At 48.1% G+C, this 27149-nt stretch overlaps 6 protein-coding genes and 1 long non-coding RNA gene across 11 annotated transcripts; 4 read left to right on the plus strand and 3 right to left on the minus strand.

The window, feature by feature from the left end:
• The first annotated feature begins 46 nt into the window (after positions 1–46).
• LOC117578786 (phosphate carrier protein, mitochondrial) lies at positions 47–1904 on the plus strand. 4 transcript variants are annotated; one of them, XM_034264500.1, is made up of 5 exons: positions 49–205; positions 510–513; positions 546–768; positions 831–1595; positions 1657–1904. In XM_034264500.1, exons 3-5 carry the CDS (start codon positions 561–563, stop codon positions 1821–1823), a joined length of 1140 nt encoding a protein of 379 aa, XP_034120391.1. In that variant the 5' UTR covers positions 49–205; positions 510–513; positions 546–560; the 3' UTR covers positions 1824–1904. The 4 variants fall into 4 exon arrangements, with proteins under 4 accessions (XP_034120389.1, XP_034120391.1, XP_034120390.1 ...); XM_034264498.1 differs by lacking the exon at positions 510–513 and having other exon boundaries at positions 47–205; positions 556–768; XM_034264499.1 differs by lacking the exon at positions 510–513 and having other exon boundaries at positions 49–207; positions 549–768.
• On the minus strand, positions 362–19816 carry LOC117578783 (N-acetylglucosamine-1-phosphotransferase subunits alpha/beta). 2 transcript variants are annotated; one of them, XR_004573392.1, is made up of 4 exons: positions 19614–19816; positions 18131–19545; positions 17390–18079; positions 362–374 (listed from the first exon to the last, which is right to left on the minus strand). XR_004573392.1 is itself a non-coding variant. In XM_034264493.1 (3 exons), the coding sequence occupies exons 1-3, from the start codon at positions 19708–19710 to the stop codon at positions 17591–17593; spliced, it is 2001 nt and encodes a 666-aa protein (XP_034120384.1). In that variant the 5' UTR covers positions 19711–19816; the 3' UTR covers positions 17356–17590. The 2 variants fall into 2 exon arrangements, 1 of the variants encoding a protein (XP_034120384.1); XM_034264493.1 differs by lacking the exon at positions 362–374 and having other exon boundaries at positions 17356–18079.
• On the plus strand, positions 1996–4858 carry LOC117578782 (ATP-dependent RNA helicase DDX24). The gene is made up of 5 exons (XM_034264492.1): positions 1996–3536; positions 3595–3714; positions 3778–4230; positions 4291–4474; positions 4527–4858. The coding sequence occupies exons 1-5, from the start codon at positions 2096–2098 to the stop codon at positions 4783–4785; spliced, it is 2457 nt and encodes an 818-aa protein (XP_034120383.1). The 5' UTR covers positions 1996–2095; the 3' UTR covers positions 4786–4858.
• LOC117578785 (sister chromatid cohesion protein DCC1) lies at positions 4779–6333 on the minus strand. The gene is made up of 3 exons (XM_034264496.1): positions 6217–6333; positions 5019–6158; positions 4779–4958 (listed from the first exon to the last, which is right to left on the minus strand). Exons 1-3 carry the CDS (start codon positions 6252–6254, stop codon positions 4859–4861), a joined length of 1278 nt encoding a protein of 425 aa, XP_034120387.1. The 5' UTR covers positions 6255–6333; the 3' UTR covers positions 4779–4858.
• On the plus strand, positions 9239–12820 carry LOC117578784 (homeobox protein unplugged). The gene is made up of 3 exons (XM_034264495.1): positions 9239–10318; positions 12058–12311; positions 12374–12820. Exons 1-3 carry the CDS (start codon positions 9475–9477, stop codon positions 12755–12757), a joined length of 1482 nt encoding a protein of 493 aa, XP_034120386.1. The 5' UTR covers positions 9239–9474; the 3' UTR covers positions 12758–12820.
• Positions 19817–21170: 1354 nt separating the features above from the next.
• Positions 21171–22529, minus strand: LOC117585225. The gene is made up of 4 exons (XR_004573906.1): positions 22349–22529; positions 21917–22246; positions 21569–21844; positions 21171–21504 (listed from the first exon to the last, which is right to left on the minus strand). It is a non-coding gene; the product is annotated as an uncharacterized LOC117585225 (long non-coding RNA).
• Positions 22530–23179: 650 nt separating this feature from the next.
• Positions 23180–25286, plus strand: LOC117588980 (V-type proton ATPase subunit S1). Its single transcript, XM_034280572.1, has 5 exons — positions 23180–23297; positions 23383–23485; positions 23553–23655; positions 23727–23988; positions 24052–25286. Exons 2-5 carry the CDS (start codon positions 23400–23402, stop codon positions 24750–24752), a joined length of 1152 nt encoding a protein of 383 aa, XP_034136463.1. The 5' UTR covers positions 23180–23297; positions 23383–23399; the 3' UTR covers positions 24753–25286.
• Positions 25287–27149: the final 1863 nt, after the last annotated feature.

Here is a 27149-nt window from a genome sequence, read left to right on the forward strand (position 1 = left end):
CCCTGTTGCGGGAGCGAGCTGCAAGCTCTTTGCTTTCTATTGCAACTGATGCATTTGGTTTTCTGGTGTGGCGCGCGACGAACGTTGTTTTGGGTTCCCTCTACTTTCTGCCCAGCAACACAAACTTTTACTTCATCTACACTTCAGACTCCTGTCTGCTGCACTTCACTTCACTTCCGACGCTTTCCCAGCCCAGCACTTTAAAGTGAGTGTTTACCGGTTAACCGTGGTGTTGCCGTTTTGGTTTTCAAAAGTTTTTTGAAACGTATCAACTATTACGCAATACAGTCAAAGTGTTTGGCAGAGAACGAAAACAATAGTTATGTAAAATAAGCGAATGGAAGCCATGAGATAATAAATGATTTATGAAAGTTCTCAATGCGAAACGGAAGTTGATCTTTCCATCAGTTAACAAGTGATTATGGCACCAAGAACGATCACTTTGTATAGCTGCCATTCCGTGTATATCGAACCCCCTGTTTGGTTACATCATGACCTTAACCTTAAAGCAGCCAAATCTATATCCATCCTAATATCATTCGTAAATCTCTCCAGGCAACATGTTCAAATCTCTGTTTGAGTCCGCGCAGAACTCAACGTTCAGGTCGCCGTTCACCAGCGTCAACTGCCAGGCTGCCACCCCTGCCCCCTCCGACCTTGCACTCGCTAATGTAGGCAGCCCAGCAGTGTCATCCCTCGATGATGTCTCACCACGCAAGCATAGCCCCAACCACAACTTTGCTGCCGCTGCCGCAGCTCCTCTGGGTGGTAAGTGAAGGAAGAACATCCAAGCCCAGGGTAAACATTTTAATGCCCTGCCTCTGGTTTAGATTCCTGCGAATTCGGCTCGAACAAATACTTCCTGCTGTGCGGATTGGGTGGCATCATCTCCTGTGGCTCCACACACACCATGGTAGTGCCATTGGATTTGGTCAAGTGTCGCCTGCAGGTGGATCCGGCCAAGTACAAGAGTGTGTTCAATGGCTTCCGTGTCAGTTTGGCCGAGGAGGGTGTCCGTGGTCTGGGCAAGGGCTGGGCACCCACCTTCATCGGCTACTCCATGCAGGGCCTGTGCAAGTTCGGCCTGTACGAGGTCTTCAAAGTAATTTACGGTGATGCCATCGGCGAGGAGAATGCCTTCCTGTACAGAACCGGACTGTACTTGGCCTCCTCGGCCTCCGCTGAGTTCTTCGCTGACATTGCCCTGGCGCCAATGGAGGCGGCCAAGGTCAAGATTCAGACCACGCCCGGATTTGCCAAGACGCTGCGCGAGGCACTGCCCAAGATGACTGCCCAGGAGGGCATTGGCGCCTTTTACAAGGGTCTGGTGCCGCTGTGGATGCGACAGATTCCCTACACCATGATGAAGTTCGCCTGCTTTGAGCGCACCCTTGAGCTGCTGTACAAGTATGTGGTGCCCAAGCCACGTGCCGACTGCACCAAGGGCGAACAGCTGATTGTGACCTTTGCCGCTGGCTACATTGCCGGTGTCTTCTGCGCCATTGTCTCGCATCCCGCTGACACAGTGGTCTCCAAGCTGAACCAGGCCAAGGGCGCATCCGCGCTGGATGTGGCCAAACAGCTGGGCTGGGCTGGTGAGTAACGGAATTTCTCCATTTTGTAGGCAATTGCCTTAAACTGTGCTCCCTTCTGCAGGACTCTGGGGTGGACTGGTGCCTAGGATTGTGATGATCGGCACCCTGACTGCCGCGCAATGGTTCATCTATGATGCCGTGAAGGTGACACTCCGCATGCCACGTCCTCCACCACCAGAAATGCCCGAATCCCTGAAGAAGAAGTTGGGCGTGACTGGCGAGCAGTAAGCCACAACACGTTTATGGATTGGTGCCACTTGTTAACATTTGTATAGATAAACCACGGATTAAATAAAAAACCAAAATTTACAATATTTACTTTAAATTTAATTATAACGGAATGTGCTGCCACATAGCACTAGGCAACACTGCACACATTCCATTGCACAGCACTGAACAGCTGATCTGTACAACAACCCTGTCGAATGTCAACAAACAAATACACGCGGTCAGCGGCATAATTTTGATTTTGATTTTATTTTAAATTAATTGAATTAAAAATGGTAGCCAGCAAGCCCAAATCCGCGAAAGTAACAAAGAAAATCAAGAAAGGCAGCAAGGAGTGCAAAACGGACAAGGCGGAGAACTGGCAGAAGGTGAAAATCAAGGGCCACGTGATTTCCGATGACTTTGGCGGCTACGAAGGTTTGATTGGATTGGAGGTTCTCGAGGATTACGACGCAGAGCTGGTAAAGTCCGCAAAGAAGAGAGCTTCTAAAAGGAACGTTAAAAAAGACAAGGTGAAGAGTAAAAAGAAGAAAGTATCCAAGTCGGAGGAGGAGCAGGAGGAGGATGCGGCCAGTGAGAGCTCCAGTGAATCGGAGAGCGAGGAGGAACTTCTGTTCACGGCCAAGTCCAGCAGGAAGGCGCGTCTGGCCGAACGTCATGCACAGAAACTAGAGAAACTAAAGGAAAAGCGAGAGAAGCGTAAGGAGAAGCGAAAGGAGAAAAAGGAAAATGTGAACGAAGAGGAAGCCGCCTCGGAGTCGGACGACAACGACAATGAAAGTAGTCCTTCTGGGCAATATGTGCGCTTGAGGCCTGAACAATCAGACGAGGAAGAGACTGGGCCAGCAGAGGCAGAGGATGAGCCCTCCAGTGATGAGGAAGCGCCTCAGCTATTGCCTGCCTCGAACGAGTACGAGGATGAACTCTCCGCTTGGAATGGCTTGGGCGTGCCGTCCAACGTTCTTCGCGCCCTGGCCGAGCAAGGCTTCAAGGAACCCACTCAAATTCAATCGATGACCCTGCCAGCTGCCATCCACGGCAAAAAGGATATCCTGGGAGCGGCGGAAACGGGCAGTGGCAAGACCCTGGCCTTTGGCATTCCCATGCTGGCGGGCATTATGGAGCTGAAGCAACGGAATGTTAGTTCCGGCATTCGCAAGGCGCCCAAAGTGAAGGGTGCGCCAATAGCTCCGCCCGCTGAAGATGAGCATGAGCTGACACCGCCGCCGGATGAGCTGGATCACGTGCCTGGTGCCAGCGATGAGGAAAGCGACGCCGAGGAGCATGCGCAACGCAAGCAAACTCCACTGTATGGCCTGGTGCTGACACCCACTCGTGAGCTGGCTGTGCAGGTGAAGAATCATCTGGTTTCGGCTGCCAAATACACGGGAATCAAAGTTGCTGCCATCTTCGGGGGTCTGGCAGTGGCCAAGCAGGAGCGTGTGCTGCGTCAGTGTCCGGAGATCGTTGTGGCCACCCCGGGCCGCCTCTGGGAACTGTTTGCACAGGGCAATAAGCATCTCAACAAACTGGATGACTTGAGTTTCCTGGTGATCGATGAAACGGATCGCATGGTCGAGAAGGGACACTTCGAGGAGCTTAGGAGTCTGCTCAAGGTGCTCAATGCAGACGAGCAGAAGAAGCAGCAACGCCAGAACTTTGTTTTCTCAGCCACGCTGACTTTGGTGCACGATCTGCCCGATCATATGCAGAGTAAGTCAAAGAAAGATCATGCTTAAATGTCATCTCTCATTTAGTTTCCCTCTTGCAGAGCGCAATGTGGGCAAGCGTCCCAAGTTTGTGAAGCAAACGGTGGATCAGAAGATCGAAAGCCTCATTGAGGAGCTGGGCATATCACAGCCCAAGATTGTGGACATAACCAGCACGCAACGTGAGTAGATGCTCAATAAAAACCCAAATGGAATGCGCTGTAACCCCAAATAATATCCCACAGAAACCGCTCAAACCCTGACCGAAAGCCGTCTGCTGTGTCCCATCGATCAGAAGGATTTCTATCTCTATTACTTCATTCAGCGGCATCCGGGCCGGACCATCGTTTTCTGCAACTCCATAGACTGTGTGCGGCGTCTGGCCACGCTCTTTGGCCTGCTGGATTGCAGTCCGCTGCCGCTCCATGCCAATATGATACAGAAGCAGCGACTGAAGAACCTCGAACGCTTCCGCGACTGTCCCACGGGGCTGCTAATCGCCACAGATGTAGCCGCTCGAGGCCTGGACATACCCAATGTGGAGCATGTGATTCACTATCAGGTGCCACGCACCAGCGAGAATTACGTTCATCGTTCGGGCCGCACTGCTCGTGCGAATAAGCATGGCATAACCGTCATGTTCATGGAGCCTGGCGAGGTCCGGAGCTACGTGAAGCTCTACAAAACTCTGGAGAGAAGTGAGTGAAATTTGAGATGGCAAGAAACAAATCATTTACACACAAAACTTATTCCTGCAGCTGAGGATCTGCCACTATTTCCCATCTCGGAGCGTTTCCTAAGCGGTGTGAGGGAGCGTGTGAACCTGGCGCGTGATCTGGACAAGGAGGAACTGAAACTGAAGCGCGTGCAGAGCGAACGCGGCTGGATGAAGAAGCATGCCGAGGAAATGGACATGATCATTGATGGCTACAATGATGAGTCGTGAGTGAAACTACGCTAAAACATTGAAACTTTTTCTAACAAATTCGTGTAGTGGCAGCGACCAAGATGAGGATCCCTTTGTGATAGAGCGACGTCGCAATCGCCTGCACGTGGAAACAGTGCGTGCGCAGCTGCATTCTCTTCTGGCTCAGCCACTCTTCCCCAGAGGTTTCAGCTTCAAGTATCCCAACAGCGAGGCGTCAGATGTCAACACAAGTCACACCACTAGTGCCGTGGAGACCATGAAGGCGGCCATCGAGGACCAGAAGCTGGCCAAAAAGCAGCGAAACAAACGGAAACGAAATGCCTAAATGAAAATTAATTTACTTAAGAGAAGATGCACAGCGGATTGTAAGAATAAAGTTCCAGGATAAGTTGAGCCAATCAATGCTTCGAGACGTAGTACCTGACGCCAGCCTCTGTCAGAGAGCGGGCGTTCTTGGCCAGCAGCGTGGACACAGACAGTGTGGGAGTTGTGAAGCATCTAGAATAAAATCAGCAATTAGAGCTGTAACCATGAGTAATAGCCTCCGCCTTTGCTTACTCAATGTAAGGCTCCATTTCCTCCAGTGTCCACTTGCGCTTCGTCTTGAACATTTCCCTCATGCGATCGTTGAGATTTGTGGGCAGTCGCTCCTCGGCCAGTGAGCGTATACAAGGCTGCGCACCCTCCGCATCGCAGATTCCAAGGCCACGTAGGTATTTCATCTCACAGGACATGCCCTCGGGCATGGCCTCCTGCCAGGAGCGCATAAATTCCTCATTGCGGAAGCGCAGACCCGGCTGCAGAATGTTTTGTGCTACAATCCGCGCAACCAGTGATTCCTGGTAGGAGAACTTTCCCGGACAGCGCTCGCTGGGAATGGTGTAGATGTCAAAGAGTCCAGCTACCACCGCCTCTGGTGCGATGCCCGCCAAAGCGTCAATTGTTTCCGCTCGTTCCACTTCATCCAGGGCCCAGGAGTTTTCGCTGATTAAACCCAGCATCAGGCTGACTATGCGATACTCGTACTCGTACTCCATGACGCGTATGTGGCCATCGAATTCCAGGGCGCGTAGGTTCCGTAATCCCTCCTCAAACTGTGCCCTGCTGCACTGGACTGTGTCCAGCAGCTGCTGAAAGCTGAAGAGAACCTTCCGCTCAATGCAGTATTCGTTCTCCGGCCCAGAGTACCGGGTCAGTTGGAGCAGTTCGCTCAGTTTGCGAAAGCGTGGCTTGATCTCGCGGCACTCAAAGTACTCGTGGAACACGGCCAGCACAGAGCGCTGCTCCAACGATCGTGGCACTTCCAGTTCATCTTCTGTGCTGTCGTTGAGACTTCGCTCCAGGGAGGCGTTCGCATTGCCTGTGCGAGGGCTCTTGAGTGGGGAAGTGCTGGTGGCAGCGCCAAACTTTAGATCCGGCACGAGCAACAGGCTGTTCGAGATCTCAGCGCCCTTAACGTCGTACGTCCGCTCGTCCGTGCAGAGCACGATCTTCTCATTCAATCCTCCCTTGAAGTGGAGCGTCTGACCCTCGCGAATATGCTCGAGCATGTGGGAGTCGAGCTCTAGCAGGCGCAGATTGTCGGGCACAATGTGTGCTGGGGGGTAATACAGTGCCTGAGTGAGTTGCGTGAGCTGCCGCTCGTCCAACTTTGCGTGTTTAACAATTGTCTTCACATCCGCCGGCGTGCGGACGTAGCTATCAATGGAAACGGATTAGCCCAAAATAATGGCAGGAAGATTACCAGAATACTTACAGCTGGGGCTCGTTTTCATCTACTTCCATAGACTCCATATCAACAAAGAGAATAACAAAAAAAGTAAATAAAAACAATTGGCGGGAAAGCAGCAGTGTGACCACGGAAATATACCCTTGCATTTTCAAAATATACTGTAAGTATACCGTAAATCTAAAATCATATTCCTCGATTTTGATGTTCTATTTGATATTACCAGCTAGTTATGAGTCTCCGCGCTAAACTATAGTTTGATCCGATTTATCAATCAATCCTGCATTAGTTTGGCTAGTTTTTATGACTTATTTTTATTGTATTGTTTATAAAATAAGATTAAATTTGACAACTTGCAGCTTGCTGCCGTTATTGAAATATCGAGATTTTTCTGGCAACATGGTTTCATAGCAGTCAGCATTAATGTGGCACCTCAGTTTTAGAATCGAAACGGGAACAAAAATTCGTATCAATTATTACATTGTTAATACTTTAATACACTTAAATTGAGATCCAATTACTACTATAAATTATGTATAATTGGAATTTGTGGGGATAGTAATAAATGCATACCTTTTGCATTTGTCAGCGTAATTTCCATGGTTAATCATGGTTGCTTCGATCCATTGAATGTCTGATAAGAGAGAGAGAGAGAGTGTTGTTGGGGCCATGGAAATGTTACCCACTAATTACTGTGTAAACCCTGCTTGCGCACAAACGAGCATTGACAGTGTAATTCCCATCGATAGCCCCAATTAAATTGAATAAACATTTGGCATAAGCCAGAAGTTCTTAATTACAGTCCTGGAACCTGGAACAGGAGTGGAGTACGTAGAGTCGCTTGGTGGGGTAGAAAGGGTAAAATGACACAATTATGTATAGTCTAGGTAGAGTACGGGTCCTTGCCGCAAATTGAGTGGGGGCGTGGCAATTGTTGGGTAAACATTGGACGGCATTCGTGTGTTGTGTTGCGGTCACGGTAACACATGTTCGCCTTCACATCTCTCATCGAGTGGCATGAAAATTTAATTTTTATTGGCTGAACGATACAATTTAGTGGCGTTGGCTGGGGTACGGCCACGGCACAGACGTTGGATAGATAGATACATTTTGTATCTCATTATACGTCTCGCTAGAGCTTTAATTATTTTCATTTTACTTTTGCTGTGCGCATTTCTGGTGCGGTGCAGCCATCGCCTTCGGCAATGCCAAATATTTGCAACAATTTGTCAGTAAATAATTTCGAATTGTTCTCCGTCTGCGAGGCAATCCAAAGAAATGAAGCAGTCTACAGATGTAGCTGTGTATCTGTGTTTGTGCCTATGAGGAACGCTGAGAACTGCAAGTGGGAATGGGATTGGCTGGGGGACTGGGGGACTGCTCGCTATGGCTGGGGCAACATCCCTGGGTGTCAACAGTGCTCTGATTTATTTGAGCGCATTCAACGCTTCGTTGCATTTCGTTAATTTGCCCGTTTTCCGCTGCCAACTGAGAATCAGCCAACAAATATGCCGAGTCTCCCCTCATAGCCCCCTGTACTCCTCAACCATCATAAAGAGAAAAAATAAACAACTTTCATCATAATAAGAAATGCCGAAAAATTAACCAACGAGCCGCATAATTATATTGTAATTTATGCAGCTGTCGAAGTGCTCAAAATGTTTGCCAATGTTCAGCACTCGTAAAATAATTCAAACATCCGCACGTGAGGTGAGCGCCCGCTCCAATAAAAGGCAGGCGAGGCTCGTTTGTTGTGTCCAAAAATTTGGTCAATTACGATCAATTAAGCTATAAACATTCATATTTTAATAACTATTTGCCACCTGCTACCTGCCGCCACACAGTTGGAAGAGTGTGAAAAATGTTTGGCATAGCAATGAGTGTGAGCTCCTCCTGCGGACGCGGAAGTGCTGGAGCAGGGGAGCTAGAGATGTCGAAATCTATGCAGGGGTCGCTGAGGGATTTGGTGTACAAGCAGATCTTTAGTTTGGACCAACCTACATATTCTTGGGATTCATTGTTACTAGAAGAAAAGTTGAGCAAAGGAAAGTGGCCGAAGTGTACGACTAACCTTTAAAAGTATGCCAAATATTCCCAATTTAAGAGACTTTTGATGAATTAATGATGAATCAGAAAGCTAAATACATTTGCTAATATTCAAGAACCACTTAATTATAGTACACACTCGATTATCTATACTTTAGTCAACCAATAATGATTAAATTCCTAGCTGCAAACTCAAATCATTTATGGCAGCCTCATTCTAAGCACTTTGCGAGCTTTAACCCCAGCTAAAACTGCGCTCATTAGCTACAGCTCTAAGCAGAACACACAAATGAAGTACATACAGTACAGTACATGGCTATGTATTTGCTTGGTAAATAAAGATATTATGTACATAAACGATGAGCGCACTGTTGCCTCTCTGCTAGTGTCTGCTAATGATGCACAACTGTCACACCCACTTTGGAACTGATGTTTGAATTTAAATTGGTCACTAATATGCCCCTCGTGAGAGGGCCATTCTCCACTCTGCTGCCCTGCCCCAACCGCCATTTCCCTGCACTACAGCAAGCAGTGGGACTAACGCGACGGCGCATTAATGGCAGGGCGTTCTGCCCGTAGCCGTAGTCGTTCCGTTTCGTCCCGTCCGGCGATGTCTGATTACAGAGCGATTCGAGCAGAACGCAATTAGGGTAACGATGGTGGGAAGGGGCAGAGGGAGGAGGGTCTAATGCCAGTGGCAGTAAAACATTTAGAGGGAAGCTCTACACTGCTCCCCTCCGACTACTATCATAACTAAATAAATAATAAATAAATAAATTACTAACAATATAATTTGAATTTGCGCTCTTCTCTCTCCAAAAATTGTTCTTTCGAACCAATGAAAACAAAGAAAACAATTTTGAGCCAATGAAAACCAACCAAAGAGCGGGAGAACGTGTCGGAAAGAGACGACTACATAAATCCATCTTTGCCGCTTTGTGGCCATTTTTGTGTGTGTGGTGGCTGGCTGGCACTTACTTTTGGTGGTGCTTTCTCTGGTGCTGCAGCGGCGGCGGCGTCTGACTCTTGGGTGCCCAGTACGTGATGTCTGGCGGCGACACGACAGTTGCCCGCCGATCTTTGAACGGTTCACTGCGCTGACAGGCTTCGAGTTGCCTCGCACTGGAGTAAAACAATTCTTGGGTGCATTCTTGAGAGCGTTCAGTTTTAGCTGAGTCCGTCGCGAGTCCGTCCACGTGTGACCAAAGTGTGTGCCCGTGACCGTCTCCGTGCACGACGATGGAACGGCCTGAACTGCTGCAGCACGGAGAGCACAGCGCTGTGGAGACCAAGACAACGACGACCACCAGACTGGTGCCCAAGCCCTTTTCCATTGAAAGTCTGATTGCCAACCAAACACCTGCCACACCTTCGGTATCCGTGTCCGCTTCACCACCGTCCCCGCCGGAGGAGCACGAGCAGGAGCAGGAGCTGCATGCCCGGGCCATGGTGGCCAGCTCGGCCCTGGGCCTCACCCAGTTCCCGCTCTACAATCCCTGGCTGCATGGGTACTTTGCCCAGAACCACGAGAGATTAACGCATTTAATTGCCGGCGGCGGCTGCTACTTGGGCTCCCCCGTGGGCAATCCCTTTGCCGGCAAGGAGCCAACGCATCCTCACCCAACAGCTCCACCCCCGCCGCTTGCCTTGGACAAGCAGTCGCCGCTGCCCCATCCGCTGGACACACGCTTCCTGCCCTTCAATGCGTCTGCGGCTGTCGCGGCCGCCGCCTCCGCTGCAGCTCCGACGGATCTCAGCTACCGCCGCCTGGCGGAGCTCATGAACCAGGATTACGTCCACAATCTCAGCGTAAATGCTCGCCTGCAGCACATGGCCGTCGCGGGTCGCCTGCAGGAGGATCACCCCAGCCATGGTCTGATGCAGCAGCACGAGCCAATGCCGCTGCAGGCCAATCCCTTCTCGCCAGCAAAGTCCGTCAGCCACAGCCCCGTGGAGCCCACCCTGGATGTGGGCATGGATGAGGACTACGAATGTAGCGGCGACTCCAGCAGCGACATCAGCCTTACCTTATCCCCGATGCCCAGGAATTATAACAGAGAGCTGGACAAGAGTCGCAGTGGAGGTATGTACGGGCAGGGAGAGAGAGAGAGAGAGATATCACTGGGGAATATTTATAAGGAGTTTTGCTTGAAGTTGGATAAATAATTCGTAACATTCAGAGATCATTTCGAATAAGGATGAAGTAAGAACGGGTTTCCCATAATGCCATAGGGCACAGTCGCCACTTGAATGTAGGTTTTGAGAGAACAAAAACGAAAGGATCAGGGTCTGATGTGTAAATTATCATGATAAATTCTTCTTACGTTGGACTTAAAAATAGTAGAGAAGATCTTATGTTTTTTATAGCTATGGAACAGTAGTCAAGTTTTTAGAATTTTTATAAAAATAATAGATCTTCCGATGCTAACTCCACTTAATAGGAGATCTGTTCTTCCCTTTTTCTGAAAAAGAACATCAAATTCTGCTCGGAAATAAGAGTAATTCAGGTGAACGACAAATAGAGTGTGAAAGGTAAAAAAGTTCTCCTCAAATCTCTCGTACATCTAAGTGCTGTAGCACCCCACCACACTTCCAATTTCATACGAAAGCTCTCAGTCTCAGTCCCAGTCCCAGTCCCATTTCCCTCACTTATCCCACCCTCACAATTGCTGACAGTCAAGTGATTCTTGCCCTTGTCCCCAGTCTCTGTCCAGTCTGTTGAATTCTGTCTAATGTGGTTTTGTCATGGTAATTAAAATTGAGGCTGCCAAGTCATAATCAGAATTAGCATAAAGCGCATTAAGACCCAATGTTCACTGTCAATCAAAGCGATGAAAAGTTTTCACAACTCTTGCTCTGTGATTCGGTCAGCCTTCACAGCAAAATATAACTCAGAACAGCAGCCAACAATAGAGAGAGAGAGAGAGAGAGAGAGAGCCACAGTCCTCCTCCTGGATGGAGTGCTGACGTTTTGACAAACATAACAATTTGGCCATGGCTGCCACTCGAATGGAAGGGAACATCCACAAAATTATGAGCCGTGTGTCTAGCCCCAAAGATGCGAAGGATTTCAAGTGCTTTCTCCATGCCACAATCAATTTTCCAACAAAGCGACTGAAAAGCGCAACAAATTTTCCACTAATATATTCATAACTGTGTGTTGAGTGGGTGGTTGATTGAGGGTTGGTTGAAGCAGGGTGTACTCTACGGGGTACCCAATTCGACTCAGATAAATCAGTGACAGCGCAGAGGGCAGGCGAAGCGTGTAAGTGTTAAAAAATCGCTTAGCCGTGTACACAAAATTAACAGCCAGATAGAGGTGGGGATGCAGATTGGGGGATGTGGATTGGGTCTGTCACCCTCATTCGCATCTTCATTCTCCACCCGAAAGGAGACATTTAACTTTCACGCTCAACTTGAGAGCACCACAAAACGACAGCTTAAGAGACAAACATCAGTACGGCTTGACTCTGATGTCTTCTCTGGGGTCTGGTGCCTGTATCGGACACATGTATCCAGTTATAAATAAATATGCTTGCCACAAGTTATGACACAGGCCATTTGCGACAGAAGTCCACAAACTTGTTAGGGAGTCCCATTAAGAGGCAGAGAGAGAGAGAGAGAGAGAGAGAGAGAGAGATTCATGGGTTGACAGAGGATGTGCTCTAAGCGGAGGATACTTTAGTCAAAGATAATCGCTTGATTTCACATTGAAATTCACACATTTCCTGTAGAGTAAATAAACATTTTGACATAAAGAAGAGACTGCCATATGGCTACGATCTTCATTCACTAACCTCTTGGCTTTGTCTCTCCCTTCAGCCTACACCAATTCGGATAGCGAAGACTGCAGCGATGATGAGGGTGCCCAGTCGCATCACGATGCCAGTGGGTTGGGCGGCAAGGACTCGCAGGGCAATGGCAGTGGTTCGAACAGCTCCAAGTCGCGTCGCCGGCGCACCGCCTTCACGTCGGAGCAACTGCTGGAGCTGGAGCGAGAGTTTCATGCCAAGAAATATCTCAGCCTCACGGAACGCAGTCAAATAGCCACAAGTCTGAAATTGAGTGAAGTTCAGGTGAGTGGGAGAGTGGCTGCATCTCTGAAAGTATTCCAATTGCTGTCTTCTCCCTTCGTTAGGTGAAAATCTGGTTTCAAAATCGTCGCGCCAAATGGAAACGTGTAAAGGCCGGACTCACGTCGCACGGCCTGGGCAGAAATGGAAGTGCGAGTGGCACGAAGATAGTCGTCCCCATACCTGTGCACGTGAATCGCTTTGCGGTGCGCTCCCAGCACCAGCAACTGGAGAAAATGTGCCTCAGCGGACCCAAACCGGATCTGCGCAAGAAACTATCGACGGAAGCGACGATGAGCGGCTTCGAAAAGTTCAATGGCGGCGGCATGGGAGGTGGCACCGCCCCCAGCTCGAACCCCACAGCCGCGGGGGCCGGAAGTGTGGGCATGGGCCTGGCATTGGGCATTGGTGTGACGACTCCTCTAAGTCTGGGCCGCAGTATCTACTGATCGGGTTCTGTTTTAGGATGTAAATATAAGAAGGATAGGAGAGGAAAGCAAAGCAAAGGATGTTCATGGAATTTTCTCTTTTTTGTAAATAAAAACAAATATAAAAATCGAAACAAATTCTAATAATCCATTAGGATGAAGTTGGACCAGCAAAACCACATAAATGGACATTCATAAATCCTGCAGGCTGGAGGCTGCTGCCTGAGAACGCCCTGCCAGCGACAGGCAGCACTCGGGGACTCGTTTCGATGTCAATTGGAACAATTAAACTGCCAATTTGTGCGATTTAACACGGCCCAAAGGACACAGCAGCAGAGGAGAGCTGAAGTTGATGTTGAAGTTCGAGTTGACTCGATTTATCTGTGACTAATTTTTGTAATTTAACGCACCAAATTGTCACGAATCGAGAGAGCATGAGAGAGTGGCTGCTGATGGAGGGGAGAGTCAGAGTCAGAGTCAGAGCCAGAGCGGTGCAGAGCAATGGCAAACAATCACTCCAGGTGTCTCACGTGTCACGCCTCTTCAGCAGCAGTCCAGCAGGATCCTGATTTCTCGTGTGCCTTCCCCTGTGACTTATTAGCTCTGCAGCAGGATCAGATCAGCCTCTGTTTGGCCTTCCTCCCTTTTCCTTGTGTGAATTTCTAATTGCATTAGCAACTTATTGCCTCGACAATTGACTTTTGTTTGTTGTAACCCACTGCTCGCCCCACACTCCTCTCTCTAATTGTGTGTGGCAAAAGGAGGTGGAAACCCACCCCAGGACACAACTTCGATGCCGCTGCCTTTTGCTTTTGCTTTTGCCTCTGCTGTCACCGTGTCACCCCTGTGCTGCGGATCGTTGTCGTCTCGTTTTCAGCTTTATGTTGGGACACGCCTCCAAGCATGAGTTTTTATTATTGTAACACTTTGCAGGCAATTTGCTGCCGGCTGCGGGGTTTCTCTTCCCTTTTGCCCTTTCTCCTCACCTCGCTCACTCTCTCACTGCTCTTTTGCTGGGACTCAAACTGATTCCGGAATCTGAATTTCCGATGGCACTGAAATTGCGGTAAATGAACAAAGTGAGAGAGCGGCAGGGCTCGGCTTGGGTGACACAGGGAGAGCGCTACAGCGCCCAAAACTGTAACTGAGACCACACCAATCTATGCAGGTACAAAGGTTTGCTCTCCTGCACTCTTCTTGCTCTCTCCTTGTGTAGCTCATTCGCAGTTCGTTGTGGCCGGCGCTGCTGCTGCTGCCGTACAACGGAACATGGGAATCTGCCTATATCTGTGATTTCCTCTTCCAGTTCACCCCCTCTGCGTGCGTTTGCTTTTGTTGTAAATTATATTGCCATTAATTACGCGCGGATTTGTGTTGAGCTGAACAGCCAAGCAGCTAAGCAGCCATAATGTACAACAGCACGTTAAAAATCACTTTAAAATCATTAAAAAAAACAGGCAGGAGTAGCTCGGAAGTCAGCTCGGGTGGACGGGCAGGGTTGAGCTTCAAATGCTGATCCTGCTGCGAGTCCAGTAACCAAAAAGGGGGTCATCGTTGAATGCAGAAGGAACCGACGGCCATAAATCAAGGCATGAAATGCGCGCTGTCATAATTTGTCATAAGGCCCGGGGCACGCCCACTTTTGAGCATAGTTAGGCAACACATGTGGCAGAGCTGACTGGTCCTGCCTGCTCTGTTGCAAGTTTGTTGCTAGCCCGGCCAAGAGGCAGAGACAGAGAGAGAGAGAGAGAGAGAGACCTTCAAAGGCACCGAGGACGACTCATTAAAGTGCACTTGTCAACGGCCAGAGACATCACAAAATATCTCCATGAAAATCGTATGCAAAGTGGACACGAACTGTGACTGGTCTGCCCCTCATGGACAATCAGCGGCAATCAGCAATGTAAGCGGCTTGTAAACCCCCAAGGGGATGGGTGGCAGCGGCCCCTCATTGCTGGCATTGCCAGCCGATCTGTCAGAACCGTCCCTTCCCGTGCCCCCAAAAAAACAAACGAAGTATCAGGCACCCAAGAACCTGGCTCCGACTCTGTTCAAATTCTGCTGAAGACACAAAAAGAATCAAACGAAAATGCACTCACGCACCTGAATCGCTAATCAGCGGTGACCAGCGATGACGATCGATCCGTCAGCTCGGACAGGCGGCAGCTACCGGCGGCAATGCACAGTAGATGGAGTAACGGCGTGGAGTATTTTGGGCTGTCATGTAAGGGAGAGTAAATAGATGAAAGGCTCAGTCTAGAACCAAGGAACTCTTAATAGAGTCTGTAGAGTCTACTTTTTATACAATTTACAGATATCCTTTAACTTATTTTTGTATTTTTACAGGGGAAGTGCTCTGAGTATCCTCCCTCCAATCACCTACAGGGTACCTGCTTTGTCGTGTCCTCTCTCCCACTGCACTCCACTCATTTCTTTTCTTTTCTTTTCTTTCGGTTTTTGTGAATTAATTAATTACAATTTTATGATTTTATTAATTTCCTAAAGCGAAACATAAGGAATGCAAGCGGCAGGCAGACCTCTCCCATGTCCCAGTCCCTCATCAATGAAGCAGTGTCGCCGTCTCAGTCCGTCCCTGTCCCTGTCCCAGTCCCTGTCTCTCCTCAGACTGTCCGCCACTGTCCATCCGTATTCCAATTCCCATGGCTTATGGGCACGTACCTCGAGCTCGTAATAATAATGAATGTAAATTGCCGCAATGAACGATTTAATGTCTTAATTCTTTATTTATATTGCATTTTCATACAAGTCGCTGCAGGCACGCCTCCTCCACTCACCCACTCCCCCACTCGCGGAGGCGGCAGTTTCACAAACAATTTGAAAATAGTTATTACATTTGGCTGTGGCTGTGGATAAACGAACGAACAAAAGTGCCGACTGCATGAATAATGCAGCAATTAACCAACGAAAATAATAATAATGAATTTAAATATAAATATGAAAATTTTATATTTGAATTTGATCAAATTTCAAATTTCAATTTTCAAAAGACTTTTCACGGCTTGCACTCGGTCACGAAGGAAGCCGTTTGTCAAAAAGTGTCCAACGATTCCGTGCCATCCAGTTATGTGTACACCCAGCTCCTCACCCTTTTAAGCTAAACGATTCCGAGAAGAATATTAGAAACGGGTGTCCAAGTGTCTGGGGCTTGGGGTTTGGGCAGCCGCCAAAGAGTCGGCACCTCTGAGGTCTGGTCTGGAAAGGTTTATTTCGGGAAGAAAATTTGAATTTATTTGTTGAAATTGGAAGAGGAAAATCTCCCGTTGCCCGACAGGATATGGTTATCCTTCCTGTAGATCTAGATATCTGCATCGCCCACACGCACAAAACAGAGCTAATCTTTTTGCATAATTTGGCATAAAGATCGAACATAAATCAGGGGACAAACCACAATCACTTCCGCTCCGTGGTAGACCACACTGAGATCTATAAAGAGGGATCTGAACAGAGATCCGAGATCCCCTCCACACAGGTCACATAATATACTAAATTGTGGCGTGTGCACGTTCGTCTTCGAATCGGAATACCTGGGTGGCCCAACTAGAGATCGTTTAGAATGAGTTACGAGGCCAGTGGAACGGCAGGGCAGGGTCTACGGCACGTTTACACAGTTTGAATTTGCCTGAGCGCAAAAGGACACACGTGTGGAGATGGAGATATGGATGAGCAGATAATTGATAAGATTCGAGCTGCCGTTTTTTGGATTATTGATATTCATGTCCAGAGAAAGATAGAGAGTCACAGTGCAAAGGGGGGGACATCCCGCAGTGCCACTTCATGGCAGAGTAATCCACTCGCAAGCCTCGGGAATAAAAAACGGCGGACGCAATTTATGCCACAGCATCCGGAATGGAATGGGAATGGGAGGCCACACCCACAGCTACCCGGCCACATGTGATTTGGTGAGTTGGCAAAATAAAAGCAAAATAATAATAAAAAAAGAAGATGTTCGATGCACAAAAAGCAAATCATCATCATATGGACACAGGACACTGGCACTGGGGAGTTTGCTTCTTGGCAACGCCCACTCACATACACACACACACACACACACAATAGCGACCCGTGTCTGTCTGTCTGGACTCGCTCTAGTTCCGCCCACAGACTTCCGTGCCCGCAAGTGCCAACTTGCTGCGGCTAGTCTCGTCTCCGTTTTTTGTTGCTATAATTTCCAAACGGGAGGCAGCGCTTAATGTGCCGCAATGCCACGGTGTGGGTGGCGCATGTCCATAATTACAAACCACCCACCGAGTGGGCACCAGCAAAAAAAGTGATGACGTAGTTTGTGTGTTTGTGTGCGCCACAACTGAATTGTTTGGCAACGCCCAGTGCTCAGCGGGAGCTCAAATTTTGCGGTAATCATCGACGCGCCAGGGGAGGAGGGCTGGCTGGCTAAGTGCTGGCAGCAATCTGGGCAACTGGACAGCAGCCAAAGCAATAAACATTAAAAAACTAATTTAATCCACGCTCGAATTATAACAGCAGCAAATGATGTGTCGTAGCAGCAAGCTCTTGTTGTGCTTCGCTTTTCCTATCGATCGATTGAAACCAGAGCTATCGATAGAGATTAAAGCGCGGAAGAAGACTTCTTTCTTTTGGAATTAAAGTATTTAATATTTAGCCTTTATTTTCGACTGCTTGAGAACACTTTCATTGCCAGTTTACTAGCCTCATCGGTAAGCCTCCATTTTGCGCTTAAACAACTAGAAAAAATAGCCTTGCACTTGGCTTGACCTACAACTAAATTTGACTATGATTGCATGCAGAAATGGCCAACATCTCAAAGGTTACAACTTATCACATTACAAAAGAGAACACTCCACCCCACACCACAGTCTAAAGTCGCTGCACACAACGCCTCACAAACTTGGCCTTGTGCAGACACATAAAACGCAGCAGGAATATGATCAGCAGCAGGCTGACTCCGTAGCCCACGACGAGAACGGCGCGTTTGCGACGACGCCACCTCTGATAGTCACGCCAGGATTCGTAGCGATTGCGGAACTGCGGCGGTAACTCGAACTTGCTGCGACGCGGGAAGAAGGAGAGATAAAAGTCCTCGAGCAGATGGCGCACCAGATCGTTGTCCTCCGGCCGCCTGGCATCCAGATTGTCGTTGATGCAATTGAACTTGCGCGGATTTCGACGCATCTTGTCCAGGGACTCCACAACCTCCGTGAGATTCGAGGTGAGCATCATAAAGTTGCTGTGCAGCGAGCGCTTGGGACTGATGTTGTAGCGATACCTGGAGCGCATCCCAAAGTTGGAAATGAGAGCCTCTGCCAGCAGGGGACAGCTTACGACCAGTTCCCGCGTTATTGTTGGCTGTAAAAGGAACATGTTAGTGGCTAACTTGGAGTCTCGTCAGTCACCTACCAGATTGGAGTCCTCGTAGCGTTCGTACACCAACGTGGAGTGCACCACGGGATCGGGCGTGACGAACAGGCCCAAGGCGCGTGTGCAATTCTGAACAACTTCTTCGAAGTAATGCATCGCAGACCAGTCCAGCGGCGGGGCATACATGCGGGTGAGGAATGTGCGCACCTCGCGGTCCGACCAGGTGCCAGAGGCATCCGTGTCGAACTCATCAAAGATCTCCTCCACGCTCAGCAGCTGCGTTTCGCTCATGAGAAAGGAGTAATAGGCGAAGGCGTACTGCAGATCGGTGGCCGTGCGGAAGCGCTGATGTGCCGTAGCCAGCACCTGCTCCGGAAAGCGCTGCTGCATAGCTCCCACAATGTCGCGGTCCAGCAGGAAGCCCACGTGAGCCAGCACATGGCGTGCCTTGAAGCCATAGGCCCGATTCAGCAGCATATTTGTGACAATCAGCGAGTGCGAATATATGTCAGTGGAGGATTTGAAGTCCTCCTTGTGCAGCACATTCCTCTGGCTCGTTGGCAGCGCTGTGCTGCCGTCCTCCATCTCGGCATTGAGTGACATTAGCTTGTCCTTGTTGAAGCGCTCCACAATGCGTCGCAGCTCGAGGAGCGTCGAGACGTTGCGGTGACGCATGACATCCTTGAAGTTCGAGGAACTCTGTTTGATTAGTTTCTGCAGGCCCATTTGTGGGAATTTGTGCATTGTGGGTGGTGGCGCTGCTTCCTCCTCGTGCGTCTCCTGGCTGTGCATGACGACGTGTGAGGCATCTGGCTGCTCCGTATCGCTGCAGTCGCCGCCATCGAACTGACACGCATCGATGTTGCAATGCCGGTCACAGGCGCCATCTCCTATGTACGTCCAGGGGCAGTCCAAGGCGCAGTCGGGCACCATCCAGGCCTGATAGACGCGCACACCCTCCGCCTCCGTGTACAGATCCTCTGGAAAGAGCGGTGCACCCAGGAATATGTCGTCGTTTAAGTACAGAAATCTCTTCGAGAGCGTTGGAATGCGATGCAGGAATGTCTCAATGGCCGCGCTGGAGAACGTCGGCAGCTGCGTCGGATCGGGGGCCAGCACCTCGTGGGGCACCACTGTGACGCGCTCGTAGCTGAGATCCAGCCAGTTGGGTATCTGGCCATTGGTCACAATGTACACGTGGCGGATCCAGCTGGCGTGCTTCTCCAGCGAGCGCAGAGAGTACCGCAGCTCATTCTTATCGTCAAATCGAGAGGGATCATAGTTCGGGTCATACTGCTTGATGGCCTCGATGAAATTCGGATCCGAGCCGTTCACCCAAGTGTAGACTACGTCGATTGGCGTGCAGGGGGTGATGCTGTCGCTTATGTCGATGTCCTCGGATGCAGACATCAGACCGCCAGCCAGCCACAACAACAGGCACAGCCCCCCAAGCACTGAAGGGTGAGTAGAACACACAATTATTCAAGATAGTTGCAAAAAGTATCCACAAATGAGTTCTTACCCGACAGCAAATGCGACAGCTTGTGGCGGGACTGCATCCTCAGCTGCTCAATGGCGCGCCGCATTTTACGTTGCCACGAACGGCGGCGCAGACGCATCCTCAAAGGTCTACAGTGCTCATTTCATTGAAGATTTCATGTTTAAAAAAAACCAACACACAAAATTGTTTGTTATGTTGTGTTCCCCCTTCCACAAATCGATTAACCGATTCACGATAATTGGCCAAATGATTACTGCAGCGGCATGCACGCGCCTCGCTGTGAGTGGCACTGAATGTCTCTGAATTTATGTAAGTGTGTATTATGTATATTATTTTTGGTATATTTAAAATTTAAAAATTTTACTCTTATAGTGTGTAGTTATAAAATAAATTGGATTTTTTGTTATGAATAAAATTGATTATGTATTTTTAATTATGTATTTTTTGGGCTGGGGCTGGATTTGATAAGGATAGTGGCTCTTCCAGGAATGTTCTTCCGATCACAGGAGGCTGAGGAAGCATTGCTGAGAATTCTTAGGATTTATTATTATTTTCGGTTGGGAAGTAACTAAGAGTATGCAACAATATGTTTGCCCAAAATATTAGGATAGTTCACACTTGAAATAGTATTGCATACTTTTAGTATCCCAGCGTTTCAAAAAATTAACTAAAAGTATGCCACACGATTTTTAAAAAATAAATATAGAAATTGCACACATAAAATACTGGTGCATACTTTTAGTTACTTTGGTTTTGAGAAAAATAAATTCGGTTTCATAGCAACCAGCTTTTGACACAGTGAAAAATATAAAAACCAGCTACTTTCTGCTGATTTCTGTTGGCCTGGTACTCGGTCTGAAAATTTACATTGAGTGTAGCATTTTCAAACGAGTTTTTTTCTACACAGTGGCGCCCCAACTCTGAGCGGTCAATTTTCGAACTATGTTATTCTAGTTTCAGCAGTGGCCGTCAGTATCGCGGCGCCTGTGCAAATGAAGTTGTTGTACAACAATATAAAGATAAATTGACAACAACAACAGGACAGATTTGTTTTATTGATTTATCCTTTATTTGAAGGACGATCAGGACATGCCATGGCTACCCGTGATCGGGATAGTGCCCCGGATGATTTTCCATCCTCTCGGATGCAAGGACACTAAGGATAATGGAATTTTAAGGATGTTTTTAAACGTAATCAAAAGATTGCTATAACTTTTGTGTATCCTGTCGGATCAGGACATGACACGGGTCCTCTTAGTCGGGACAATATCCCCGATCGCCTGAAATCCTTTCGGATGCAAGGACATTAAGGATAATGCCATTTTAAGGATGTTTTTAAATGTAATCAATATAATACTATAATTTCTGTGTATCCTGTCGGATCGGGACATGCCGAACGTCCTCGTAGTCGGGACAATGTCCCCAATCCATTCGGATGCAAGGACATTAAGGATAATGCCATTTTAAGGATGTTTTTTAAACGGAATCTAAACAATGCTATATCTTCGCTGTGTCCTGTCGGATCAAGACATGCCATGAGTCCTGAGCAGCCCCCAAAGATACTTCAGTATTTTAAAATATATTTAAAAGCAGCAAAAGCATGCTGCAATTTTATTGGTATACAACGCTGGAACACTAATCTTCCTACGTTTCAATCCGACTCGGCCTCAATTTGAGATTGGATGTCGGTTATTTCGATGGATAAGATGTAATCCTATTCAAGGAATCGCTCAGGTAGTACAAGGTAATGCCATGTTTTCCCGGAAGAACGACCCGTCAGCCATCCTCGGTCTTCGAGCTCCAGCTGGACTACCACATGGTTAGCTCATTTTTGTGATATGATTCCGATTGTGGAACTGTGCTGTAGCAGACGCGTACATCAGCTCCATAATGTCGAAAAGGTTTCGATTATCTGAAAAACAAAAAACGTGTACGGGTAAAATGAGCGTTGTTGGAAGTTTAAATATACACCTTACCTTTTAAGAGCATCGCTAGATGAGCGCACCGGTACGAATACAAGCAAGCCATCCATTAGAGCTCACATATTCACACAAGGGCCCGGCTCAATATCTGCTTTAATTTGGGAGCAGGCAAAGTTGAAGTCAGCCCAATCGTGGCCCAGCGTAGGATCTCGAGCCCATACGGCGACTTGCTTTGCGCATCCTCGTGTAACTTGTTCAGAAAAATCTGGTGCCTTAGACATTGGTGTCAAGGGGATGCAGGTTGCGATCTTTCTTCACATTGCTGGCAGTCTATGCATAAAGTAAGAAAGACACACTTAATTACCCATGAATTATATGAATTCTTCCCGCTTGTATACCCACATTCCCTGTAATAAATGCCGCTCTCCTTCTCGAAAACTTCAAAAAGCACATTGAAGCAGTACTACTCGACATTGTTTTGGCTGTCTATTCGATCATGGCATAGATTCCAAAATCTGGGATCTCTTGCCCATGTGGATCCTTGAAGCGAATCGTTCATCTGTTAGCGACCTCAACACGCTGCCAAACAGTTCATTTGACGCTTCTGTCGTTCTGCGTGGCCCCTCATTTGCGTGCCATTTAACTCAACCAAGTAGCAGACCCGCCAGCGGTCTCATCGTGACGCAGACGCTCGATAAGTCGGACATCGGCTTGCACCACCTGATTGGAGTGCTAAAAACAGTAAAAATTCATAATGTCAAAATGATCATCAAATCAATGGGACAGCCCGCATGGAGGGCTGAAAATGTATTATGCTGTTTATTAGGTACTTACCGCATTGTTGCGTAATGCAATCCACATACTCCGCCATCATGCAGACGCATCCTCGAAGGTTTACAGTACACATTTCACTGAAGAATGCGTGTTTTAAAAAAACCAACACACAAAATTGTTTGTTATGTTGTGGTCCCCTCTTCCACAAATCGATTAACCGATTCACGATAATTGGCCAAATCATTACTGCAGCAGTATGCACTCGTCTCGCTGTAACTGGCGCTGAAACTATGAGTTACATGTTAGAAGAATCCACGAAACTTTTAATGTAATTTGATTTGGTTTACGTTTTAGTTTTAACCTTTTTTTTGCAATCAATGCAATAAAGCTTAGTCATGAAAAAAGTCAATATTGTAGAGAATCAAATGATAATTCGAGTAAAATTTTCGTTTTAGCTCTGAGACTTTTAACTAGCAGGTAATGTCAAATAGAACATGAAATTTGAGGAAGATGATTGAATAAGTGTGAACATATATTATTTTTGGTGTATTTTCGTGCTCACGGGAGAGCTTCCGGCAGGAGAGAATTTCCCTGACTGTTTAGACACAGGAGAGAATTTCCCTGACCATCATATGTAAAATTCAAGTACAAATTTGTAAAATATAAGATCATAAGGTATACAATCCACTTAAAATTAGTATTAATAGTAAGCCAAATTGATTTTTCAATCGGATTAAATTATTGTTTCAGTGCTAAAAGTGTTTGCAAGCTAGTAATAGAACATGAAAATTGAAGAATATGAATTTCCCTGGTATATTTTCGATACTTTTTAATAGTGAGAACGTATATTTCGGTATTTTTCCGAGTGTCTGTCGATATCTGTTATCGATAGTTCACGCGGTCACACTGGCAATCACATGATTTGGTCATAAGTTTTCTCAGTCGGGCCCTGCAAAGCGAAAAAATTTTCTCCACTGTCTTTTCTGTTGTAGTTTGAGTTAACTTTTCGGTTGGTTTTCTTTTACTTTTTGGTTTCTTTTCTGTTCTTACATTATGTCTTGGTTTGTTTCCTTATTGTTTCCGCCCACGTACAGTGCGTCGTCCCAGCAAGATGTTGTGGAAATCGCTGATTGCATTGTGCGTCATTGGAGCAGCCTTGGCCGAGCAAACGCCCGTATTCCTATGGGGTGCCAACAGGTGGGTTCAACTAATTCCGGTTCGCATATAGAGGAGTTAATAGCAAGTCCCTTTTCTCTTTGTGCAGTGTTGCGAAGCCCTCGTTGAGGACCGTGCCCCAGGCGGAGTTTGCTGACCAGTTGGCAGAGCTGCTGAAAGATCACATGGTTGTGGCCTTCGAGGAAAATGGCGTAAGTGCTGCATGTGAAGTGGCTGCTGATAGATAAACTTTAATTCCTTATGCACTTTCCTGTGACTACAGCTGAGCACGAAGGACTTCCTGTGCGCCAACTCCCAGTCGCATTCCTGCTACGCCAAGCTGCAAGGCGTGAGCCCGAAGACTTACTACACCAGCGTGGAGAATCCATCGGAGGCGCTGCGCTCGGTGGCCGCCAAGCGGGAGCACAACAGCATCGATGCCAGCGGTCGGCTCGTCAGCCCGGCCAAGTGCTCCGTGGGCACCGCTCTGTTTGTCAGCTTCGAGGATGACGAAGAAACGCGCGAGGTCACCCTGGAGTCACATGGTTTGTACACAAAACAGTCTGCGTGTGGGAGTGCGTGCTAATTTCGTTCATGCTCTTCGACAGACTCTGCCATTGCCGCTATCAGCAAGCAGTTTGACTGCAAGGTGGCTTATCTGTATCTGGCCGCTCCGTCCACCGCTCCCGTGGTGCAGCGTCGCACGCGCCGTGACACGGCCGCCACCACCGGCGGCATCATGTGGGTGTCTGGCAACCAGTTTCGCATGTTCTACACCAGCGTCCAGTACAACGGTGTGCCCTTCTCGGTCAACTCGCTCACCATCAGCAACGGAACTACTCCCGCTACTAAGTTCTCCGTTACCCTGGCCACTGCCGATCCCACCAAGTCACTCACGTTCGATGTTCTTTATGGCGATGGCGGCTACTTTAGCCTGACCAACGTGGCCTACGCCGGACAGAAATTCCGCAGCACGGGCATCATCAATGCGCCCACCACCTTCTCGTATGCCTGCGGCAACCTCACCCTGGAGACGGCTGCCGTTGATAATAGGTACAACACGCTGAGCTTCAATTCGCTGCAGATTCAGGCTCCCTTCAGCAGCACCTACAAGGAGAACTTTGTCTTCGGCGACTCCTGGGACTGTGTGGGCTTCGTCTCCACTGGCATTCTGATGGGTCTGTTTGTGGTTGTCATCTTCCTGATTATTATTTTCATTGGCGTCTGCTGGATGATGGACATCAACACAATGGATCGCTTCGACGATCCCAAGGGCAAGACGATCACGATCAATGCCGGCGCTGAGTAAACGACTGGCAAAATGTTTTTGTCAATTTCTTAGTTCATTCCTTTTCCTCCTTCAGTCTGTCCCACACATATTTGCGAACTACAATACCTAATATCGTAATCATACAATCATATAATCAGGAAATTAGTAATGGCAATTTATGTCGTAAACATAATTTTCGCCTGCAAAGATCAGTCACCGTTCAGCATCAATCGCGAGGCTGGTCTTTGTCGTTGAAAATTGTCTGTCCCGAGAGAGAGTTTTGCTTGCAACGACTTTGCAAACAGTATTTACAGTTTATAGTTTAGCCCCTCCATTACCCCATGTGTGTGTGCCTGTCCTGTATATGTGTGAGTGTGTGATTGCCGCAAGTCGGTAAATCTAAACTTGGATTTGGCCAAGTGTTTTATAGTTACTTGTTTCCGGCGCAAATACGAGAATGTGAACATAATTTATGCCTCTGTATGATAGTTTATCATTTGTGTGTGCTACGACGCTCCTCCTGTTCGCAGGCCCAGCGAAAATAAAAGTTTTTTTTCAATTGTGTTACAAAAATGGAAAGCGTGTCCTGCACCCACTGGTCGATGCTGGGATGCTCTTTCGATGCAGAGATTACTGTGGCTGCTGGCTGGGCGTTCGAATATTGTGCATGCCATTTTTTCGTGGCCATTTCAATTGCATTTGGCCGGAAAAAAAGTCGTAGATACAAATCAAAAGTTTAATGGAAATTTATTGAGTTGCCATCGACGGGGTTTCAACGTGCTCCATGCGGCTTGTGGGGGTTGTGATGCCAGGCCGCCGCTTGATGGGGCGTACATGGGTGCAGCGTAAAGTTTTCAAGTAGAAAATAGTTTTTGCTGCAGCAAAGGAAACACTTTTCCTCGACTGCACTCTGGGCACTCGAGCGACTTTCATTAAGTTGCTTTTGCCGGATTGGGGGCCGTGGCAGAAAGAGCAAAAAGCATTGTTTATGACATTTTAATCTCTTGTTTATCCGCTTGACTTTTCAACTTGCTGGAAGAAGTGATGCAGCCGTGGCTCCCTGCGTCGCCCTCTCTCTCCACTCTGTGTCTGGTCAAGGCGTGCGTAAAATAAACTCCCAGCCCAGTCCAGGCAGTCGGTGCAAAAAGTATGCTACGGCTGGGGCAGGAGTGGGCTCTGTAGGTGCTCCCTGAGGCAAAAGAACACAGTTGACTGCACCGAGAGTGCCTGGCAGGCGCTTAGCGTTTTTGTTGCATTAGAAACAGGTCAGTGCGTCATGCACACAAATGAGCATATGAACCAGCCAGGCTGGAGCAGGGCAGAACGTGGTCCAAAAAACTTGTGCCAAGTCTGCTCTGGCCTAAAGAGTCGAGTTGTCGGGTAGTTCCCCAGTCTGGGTGCCATGAAAAACAGTAATTATGCATAAGTCAACACGCGGCATTCGTAATGAACTCCACTCCAAAGCGGAACGGAACGGAACGGAGAGCAGAGGCACACTCACACACAGCCGCCACGAACACAGTTTTGGGAAACTTTTTGGCAGCCAAAAATGTCGCCAACTGCCAAGCTGCCGAAAGTTTTTCGACCCGTCCCCACAGCCAACTACGGGATCCGTACATATGTATATGGATGGGCTGCATAAGACAGGAAGGAGCCTCCTGCGGCGAGCAGCAAGAGGCCATGGCCCTTCGGTGCTCCACAGCCACAGGCTGTAATGAAACCAATGGTCTACAAATTGCAGCATTAGAGAGAGTCAGAGAGGAAGGGTAAGCAGTGCAAAGAGTAAGGGTAAGCAGTGCAAAGAGAGGAAAGGAAGCGCTCTCCAAGTTGGTGGAACACATGTTTTGCTCTTCAGCCAGTAAATGCAGCCAATGCAGTCGGCAAAGTAGTTGGCCATTTTTTGTCATTAAGCTACCTCCTACCCCGCCCCATCCAGAGTGCAAATCATTAGGCCAACTGATGAGAGGAGCGCTCAAAGAGAAGACATCAAAGAGGACAGAGGAGAGTAGGAGAGCGAGAGAGTGGAAGAGTGGAAGAGTGGAAGAGCGTAAGAGTGGCTGAGCGGGGGGAGAGTTAAGCTTAAGCTTAAGCCAAACACAATAAAAATCGCCTTCAGCCTGTTAATGATGGCATTGTGTGCAGCATGGGAGCTTTCATCACTCCTGCTCCTGCTCCTCCAGACCTGCTCTGAAGCTCCTCCCATGCCCCCGAGCTGAGCAGCTGCTTATCAGCGCTAAGTGGATGTGGAATGTAGGTTGCGGGGCATCTTTCAGCTAATAGATATACTCTCCGGGCTGGGAATGGCAGCGGCGCTGCCTAATGAAGTCATTTGTGATGCTGCTTGGGATGGGAACTGCTGCGGCAAGTGGTCACAGGATGTGGAGCGAGCCGTGGCTCTCTCTCTTTGAATGCGAATGAATGAATCAGAGGGGGAGA

The sequence above is a fragment of the Drosophila guanche genome, unplaced genomic scaffold, assembly GCF_900245975.1.
Source record: "Drosophila guanche unplaced genomic scaffold, DGUA_6, whole genome shotgun sequence".
In the NCBI taxonomy this organism is placed as follows: domain Eukaryota; kingdom Metazoa; phylum Arthropoda; class Insecta; order Diptera; family Drosophilidae; genus Drosophila; species Drosophila guanche.

Excerpts from the sequence above, each read along its gene's own strand:
- LOC117578782 (XM_034264492.1), top strand. The coding sequence starts at position 2,096 with ATGGTAGCCAGCAAGCCCAAATCCGCGAAAGTAACAAAGAAAATCAAG. Across the intron at positions 3,537-3,594 it reads TCTGCCCGATCATATGCAGA|AGCGCAATGTGGGCAAGCGT; the intron begins GTAAGTCAAAGA and ends TCCCTCTTGCAG. Across the intron at positions 4,231-4,290 it reads CTACAAAACTCTGGAGAGAA|CTGAGGATCTGCCACTATTT; the intron begins GTGAGTGAAATT and ends TTATTCCTGCAG.
- LOC117578785 (XM_034264496.1), bottom strand. The coding sequence starts at position 6,254 with ATGGAGTCTATGGAAGTAGATGAAAACGAGCCCCAGCT. Across the intron at positions 6,159-6,216 it reads GATGAAAACGAGCCCCAGCT|CTACGTCCGCACGCCGGCGG; the intron begins GTAAGTATTCTG and ends TTCCATTGATAG. Across the intron at positions 4,959-5,018 it reads GAAATGGAGCCTTACATTGA|ATGCTTCACAACTCCCACAC; the intron begins GTAAGCAAAGGC and ends ATTTTATTCTAG.
- LOC117578784 (XM_034264495.1), top strand. The coding sequence starts at position 9,475 with ATGGAACGGCCTGAACTGCTGCAGCACGGAGAGCACAGCGCTGTGGAG. Across the intron at positions 10,319-12,057 it reads GGACAAGAGTCGCAGTGGAG|CCTACACCAATTCGGATAGC; the intron begins GTATGTACGGGC and ends CTCTCCCTTCAG. Across the intron at positions 12,312-12,373 it reads TGAAATTGAGTGAAGTTCAG|GTGAAAATCTGGTTTCAAAA; the intron begins GTGAGTGGGAGA and ends TCCCTTCGTTAG.
- LOC117578783 (XM_034264493.1), bottom strand. The coding sequence starts at position 19,710 with ATGCGTCTGCGCCGCCGTTCGTGGCAACGTAAAATGCGGCGCGCCATT. Across the intron at positions 19,546-19,613 it reads GCTGTCGCATTTGCTGTCGG|TGCTTGGGGGGCTGTGCCTG; the intron begins GTAAGAACTCAT and ends CTCACCCTTCAG. Across the intron at positions 18,080-18,130 it reads GCTACGAGGACTCCAATCTG|CCAACAATAACGCGGGAACT; the intron begins GTAGGTGACTGA and ends TTCCTTTTACAG.
- LOC117588980 (XM_034280572.1), top strand. The coding sequence starts at position 23,400 with ATGTTGTGGAAATCGCTGATTGCATTGTGCGTCATTGGAGCAGCCTTG. Across the intron at positions 23,486-23,552 it reads TTCCTATGGGGTGCCAACAG|TGTTGCGAAGCCCTCGTTGA; the intron begins GTGGGTTCAACT and ends CTCTTTGTGCAG. Across the intron at positions 23,656-23,726 it reads TGGCCTTCGAGGAAAATGGC|CTGAGCACGAAGGACTTCCT; the intron begins GTAAGTGCTGCA and ends CTGTGACTACAG.
- LOC117578786 (XM_034264498.1), top strand. The coding sequence starts at position 561 with ATGTTCAAATCTCTGTTTGAGTCCGCGCAGAACTCAACGTTCAGGTCG. Across the intron at positions 769-830 it reads TGCCGCAGCTCCTCTGGGTG|ATTCCTGCGAATTCGGCTCG; the intron begins GTAAGTGAAGGA and ends CCTCTGGTTTAG. Across the intron at positions 1,596-1,656 it reads CAAACAGCTGGGCTGGGCTG|GACTCTGGGGTGGACTGGTG; the intron begins GTGAGTAACGGA and ends TCCCTTCTGCAG.